Source organism: Kryptolebias marmoratus, linkage group LG17 (genome assembly GCF_001649575.2).
Source record: "Kryptolebias marmoratus isolate JLee-2015 linkage group LG17, ASM164957v2, whole genome shotgun sequence".
NCBI classification, from domain to species: domain Eukaryota; kingdom Metazoa; phylum Chordata; class Actinopteri; order Cyprinodontiformes; family Rivulidae; genus Kryptolebias; species Kryptolebias marmoratus.
In genome coordinates, this window is record NC_051446.1 from 8900737 (window position 1) to 8907147 (window position 6411).

At 39.9% G+C, this 6411-nt stretch overlaps 1 protein-coding gene across 3 annotated transcripts in view; it reads right to left on the minus strand.

Annotated features, from left to right (window-relative positions):
* LOC108235892 (myosin-16) overlaps positions 1-6411 on the minus strand; it is a 64342-nt gene that overhangs the window by 50035 nt on the left and 7896 nt on the right. Inside the window, exon 1 of one of the 3 annotated variants that reach the window (XM_017416204.3) lies at positions 2110-2369. The exons of the other annotated variants lie outside the window; for them this stretch is intronic. Within the exon in view, the coding sequence (XP_017271693.1) occupies positions 2110-2241 (132 nt within the window). The 5' untranslated portion in view covers positions 2242-2369. Of the gene's footprint in view, positions 1-2109; positions 2370-6411 lie in introns of those variants that run through there. 3 annotated transcript variants of the gene reach the window in all.

Genomic DNA, 6411 nt, shown 5'->3' on the forward strand with positions numbered 1-6411 from the left:
AAAGTCTAATGAAGAGTCTGTTAAATGTTTCAGCTCAAACCCCATGAGCCTCGAGACTTTTCCACAAACACTGGCAACAGTAGTGACGTTCCGTGCTCTCAAGCTAAATCCCCTTGCACCTCGGTGTGGTCCACTCTGGCACATACGCATATGAAAAAGGAACAGCAAATTTATAGTTTTTGTCTGTGTTGCATTTTGCACGGCAAATACAAAAAATGTACACTATAACCTTTTCCTATGGTCATGAGTTATGAATCCCGGACGAAAGAATAAGTTCTTGGATACAAGCGGCTGGAATGAGCTTCCTCCCTGGAGTGGCCAGGGTCAACCTTAGCAACAGGATGCGGCTATCCATCTTCTGAGAGGAGCTCGGAGTAGAGCTGCTGCTCCTCCACATCGAAGGGAATCAGCTGAGGTGGATCAAGCATCTGATGAGGAAGTCTTCTGGACGCCTCCATCTTGAAGTTTTCCAGGAATGTCCCATTGGGAAGAGACCTCGGGGCAGACCCAGAACTCTCTGGTGGGATTATATATCCATTCTGGCCTGAGATCGCCTTGTGATCCCCCAGGAGGAGCTGGAGGGATGCCTGAGTCTCCTTCCTGGATCTGCTACCATCACAGTTCAACCACAGATAAGCAGAAGAAAATGGATGGATGAATGAATGGATGACAAGGAAATGTTGCTCAGCAGGTTTGGACACATCTTAGAAGAGATTTTGGCTCACTCCTCTTCATAGAGATTCTCTAAATTCTTCGGGTTTGTCACAGCTTCATCTCCGTCCACAAATTTTCTAAAGGATCCAGGCCATTCTAAGACCTTAATGTGCTTCTTCTTTAGCCACTCCTTTGTTGCCTTGGTGGTTTTATATTTATTCCATTTCTGAATAATCACACCAGGGGTTGTCACCGTCTCACTAAGCTTCTTGCTGTTTTTCTTGTAGCCCATTCCAGCTTTGTACAGACTTACTATCTGATCCTGATGTCCTTTGACAGCTCTTTGGCTCTGCCCAGGGTGGGGAGAGGCTGAAATCGAAGAAACTGGTTCTGTGGATTTTCAAGCTTTATACATGTTACAAGTTGAGTTCAAAACTGATTGATTAATTGATTGATTGATTAATAGAATAGTCAACTGTGTGCCATATAGGCATATAACCAGTCACTGGGAGCCATACATTAAAATGAAACTACCAGAAAATTATAGTCCGTTTATTTCTCCAAGTAAGTAAACTTACAAAATCAGCAGGGGATAAAATAATTATTTCCCCCACTGTGTGTGGAGAGACTGGCAAGTTTAACCCTTCTGAATCCCCTGAGAGAGAGACAAAGAGAGATGGAGAAGCCCTTGTAACTTCAGGTCAATTTGAAGCTGTAATAGCTGTCAAATTACGCAATTTTTCAATGTGTTTGAGTTGAGTTTTTATGCTTCTAACACAATTTCTTCATTATTAAATTGTTGTTTGCGGGTTAATTTAACTCAGTTATATAATTATATTCAGGGACTGGTTCTGTCTGCTTCTTCTTGGTCATTTGATTAAATCTGGTCCTGACTTTAACTTTAACATCCAATCAATTCCCCAGTTTTATTTTGATCTTCGTTTAAAATTTTGTCACGAAAGGCAGTGGGCAGTATGCATTCCTTCAAGGACTGCTAAGGTTTTCATTTTTAATATAATGATGAAATCCAGATTAAAGCTGACAAGGCTTTAGGTATTTACTTTTCAGAATAATTACTGTCGTATCACTTCCTCCCAAAAGAGGGTTAAAAAATACTGCAAAAAGGTTCATGACCAGAAAAAAAAAATTGAACAAACAAATTCTGCTTTAAGTAAAATGATGGATAATGCTCAACATAGCAGTAAAAACTACAACATTAAAACCATCTGAAACACTGCCATGGTGGATGCATCACTCTCCCGCTGCAGGGATATCATTACTGTCCTAATTTCATCCATCCTGTTAGTATAACAACCATGTCAGACTTCCTTATCATTCAGAAATATAGGCGTAATCACAAATAACATAAGATCTATAATATCAAGTTATTGAATCCCTTTTTGAGATGTTTCAAAAAAAGACAAGACAGCATGAGTAGAAAAGGAAGACACTTACAGCTTGGTATTTAGTGACCATTTCATTCTTTTCCTTATTAATCCTTGAGTTCTGCTCCTCAAGCTCACAGATCCTGGAAAGCAGCTGCTCATTCTGCTCTACGGCTCGTTTCAGCTCCTCTTTCTCCCTCATCCCTTCTTCCACTGTGTGAGTAAGCAGCAGCGACAAAACCCCAACCTGCCACAACCCTTAACACACACAGAAATCCACACACACACTTCACAGAAGGCTCGATGTTCCAGCCTGGCCGTCCAGACTCTGACTGAGTCTCTCATACTATTGTTCACTTCTGTCTGGAGACTGAACTGCCTCCCCCACCTCACCTCACCTCTTTCACTCTTGGTTTCATTCACGTGCTCACTTTGCACTCTAAAAAGGTATTCACTCATATGAATACACACACACACCTCTCCACTGTCTGGCCAGCTGTTGGTCTTCCATCCCTGCAACAATATAAAAAGTATTTCCAGCATTGCTGCACCATTGAGTGAAACAAATAAAGAAAAATGTAAAATTTGTAACTAAAGTTTTAACAAATACAACCACTTTATATGTGAGGCAAGTATTGATGAGGGGAAAACTAATCCTAACATCTGGAGGATATGTAAAGAAATCCACCAACTTTACTGCATATCACTGCATTTCTCTGGGAGTTAGAACCTGGAGCTGTAAATGGCATCAGACCCAAATTGACTTCTAGTGGCTTGTTGTAGCATTTGCTCAATATGCTCAGTGACTTGCTATTCATTAGTAATACACTCCGATACCCAGTATGCACGTACAAACACAGCAGCATCAAAGTCCAGCAATAGAGATTGTCTGTAACCCTATTGCTGCATTTCATGTACCTCAGTCAGAACTCAGATCTGGAAACAATGTCAGACCCAATCGAACCAAAACTCAGTTGCAAGTTGGAAAACCGGCAGGATTTGCAAATTATTGTGCTCGGCAACGAGGCTAACTGCCTTTAGCAATACAGCTCAATAACAATGGATTTCTTTGTATTCTGTACATTCAAAGGCTGTACCAACACGTTCACTAATGGCTATTGAAAACTACAGTGTATCTGACCTGATTACTGAGATACAAACTGACAGAGGTGAAAATAAAAACATTTATTACTGCAGCTATTACAGCTTTTCAGTGATTGTGAAGTTGGGGCTTGTCAGGAATTTCTGGACCAGTGGGGTTGTTTTTTTTTTTTTAACTTGGACCTCAAAAAGTTTGACTTCCAAATATAAATGTTTAGCAACATATGTCTTGGACACAGGGTCCAGATCTGTCAACTGACCACCACCTGGTGTTAAGTTGGATCTGGTGGAAGTGGAGGCTTCCTGACAAACCTGATAAACCCAAATTAACTGTGGCCAGAAGGTCACTGGTGCCTGTTTCAGCAGCAACCAGAGGACCCATTGGTGGATATCTGTAGTGACAGAGGCTGATCAAGGGTGATCACTGTTGATTTCAAGGTGACAGAGACAAAGATCAAAATCAGAGATGACTTTGTGCTCTAACTATGCAACCATGTAACAGAGGACAGATACACTGCACAGTTGGACACCTCTTAGGTCAAGGGTGATCACTACTGATTTGAAAGTCATGGGGTCAAAGGTCAACATCCCAGTTGACCTAGTGCTCTGCTTATGCAACAGTGTAATGTAGGAATGTCAAACTACACAACTGAACACCTCATGGGTCAAAGATGATGCTTGTTGATTTCAAGGTTCATGGGGTCAAAGGTCAAGGTCACAGGGAACCCCTTTGTTAAAAACTTGTCTGTGCTCCAGCATGTGACCCTTTTGTTTCCTCCGCCAAGGAAGTTCTGTTTTCGATTGTATCCGTTGGTTTGTTTGTCTGTCTGTTAGCAAAGATCAAGTAAAAACTAATGAAGAGATTTCGATGAAATTTTCAAACAATGATGAGGTTGTCACAAAAAACAATGGATTAAATTCTGGTGGTGACCCAGATTATCATCCGGATTGCACTATTTTTTTTAATCACGCTGTGGCCTTAGTGGAGGTTTGCGCTTTCTGAGTGCTTGTAGTTAAAGTTTGGTATCAGTTGGCAGTGGTTTTCTGTACAATGTGTCACCTAAAATGAATTACCAAAATAGTTAACCTTTGACTTAATATAGCAAGACATAATAAAAATATATCAAGTCTCTGATGGTAACATTATTTCAGTTCAACACACTCATATTCACTAAATTTATTTTTATAAAAAATATGCAATTTGTAAGAAGTATTTTTGTTAAAAAAACATTTATCAGAGATTTATGAATGAAAACATTTTGGGAACTGTGTTCAAAAACTACTAGAGCATTTAATTTAATAGGTTTATCCATTTACCACACTATAGAGTGCAGTGGATTATAAGACGCATTGTCAATATAGGGTTCTTTTTTAACTTTGGTCTTATATAAGGCGCACCAGACTGTAAGGCGCATTAAGCAAAACAAAACAGCCCCCTGTTTTTTTGGAGAATACTGCACCGACTTAAGCTTCAAGTATAAACGACTTCACCGCTCGCTCAGGTCTGCGCTCCGTGCACGGCTCCGTGCATGGAGCCCTGCACTACTAAAACTGAGCCTTAATGCTGCAAGCAGTGCGGCTTTGTAGTTTACCAAAGTCAGAGTAAAACATTACGACTTTTTACATATATAAGGAGCTCTGGATTATAAGGTGCACTGTCATTTTTTGAGAAAAAAAGGCTTTTAAGTGCGCCTTATAATCTGAGAAATATGGTGGTATACAAATTTGGAAATCAGCATTTCTTCTTGTACAAAGCAGTTTTAACCCTGTTTTCATAGTAAACGCCATCACTCTGACACATCAGGCAAGTCAAACCAATATTTCACTCAGGCTGATCCCTGCATGGTACAGAGGTCTAAGGTCAAAGGTTGAGTTCAGGCAGGACCCAGATGGTGGAGATGGTGTTGGTATGTAGGCGGCACTTTCTTAAAAATCTGCTTCTCCCTCCCAGCTGTATCTTAGCATTCCACTCAAATTCTTAACTAAACTTCAAAAAGGACCTCTGTCAGTATTTGGCAGATTAATGTAGAATTATTAATGTTCAATACAAACTCTACACCAAATCCCAGAGTTGACAGCAGAGCTCAGTTTACCCTGTTTTAATAAAACAGCAAATACCATTTTGTTGTGTCTTCACAACTCTTTTATGAGCTTTTTAAAACAAAAATCAAGAAGCAAGATCCTGTAATGCACACTGATAACTAAGGCAGCAGTAGCATAATACTTATAAGGCAGCCATCAATGAGATTTAAACTAAAGTTGTAAAAACAGGGTCGTTGAAATTTAAAGTTTGGGAATGACAGCCTAAATAGGGGTTTACAGGTAGTAGATACATAATATTTGTAAGAAGGTGTGTAACAGTACATGTAGCTATTGTATCAACAGCATAATTATTCTTTTTTTTAATAAGGGCAATAGCCTTTTTAGTGTGTCGTGCTTAATTGGTAACTAAATTATCCTTAGGTGAGAGTGATACTGTGAATGGTTGTCTCGTTGGTCTCCATGTGGCCTTGTGATGGACTTGCAACCTGTCCAGATTGTCCCCCGCCTCTTGCACAGTGATGGCTGCAGATAGGTACCAGCTCCCCATGACCCGGAAAGTAGAAGCGAGTAAAAAAAAATGAATAGATGGACTGCCTTCTTTATTTACGTGGAGGAGGCAGAACTTAAAGCTTGTTTTGAAACCAGCCAAAGGGACTGGTCCCATTCCAGTTTCAACCTCCTGGTTTCCAAGGGATGCCTAGTTTTCTTTTACAATCAATGACTGATTCATGCTGTGGGAGCAGAGTCCAGAGCAGGTTAAAAACCATACAAACTGCACCCAAATTCAGAGGCGGTTTCTAGGAGTTTGAAAACAGGTTATATACAATATGTTTTTCCAGCCACAGCTTGAATGCTGCATGTGATTGTCAGGCTGCCAGAGAAAAGCCCTGGCATTGCATTTACTGAAGAGGAAGAGAAGAACAAAAAGTCCCATAAAAATAAAAAAACAAAACCAGGCTGCAGAGAGATCTGATCACTTTGTCAGCATAAACACACACAAACAATAAAGCTAGCATGTGATTCCTTCTGTCAAGGTGTTATTTGCAGATTTAGCAGCAGGCTACACTCAGCCCACCACATACAGGTGCTGGTCATAAAATTAGAATATCATGAAAAAGTAGATTGATTTCAGTAATTCCATTTAAAAAGTGAAACTTGTATATTATATTCATACATTACATACAAACTCATATATTTCAAATGTTTATTTCGTTTAATTTTGATGATT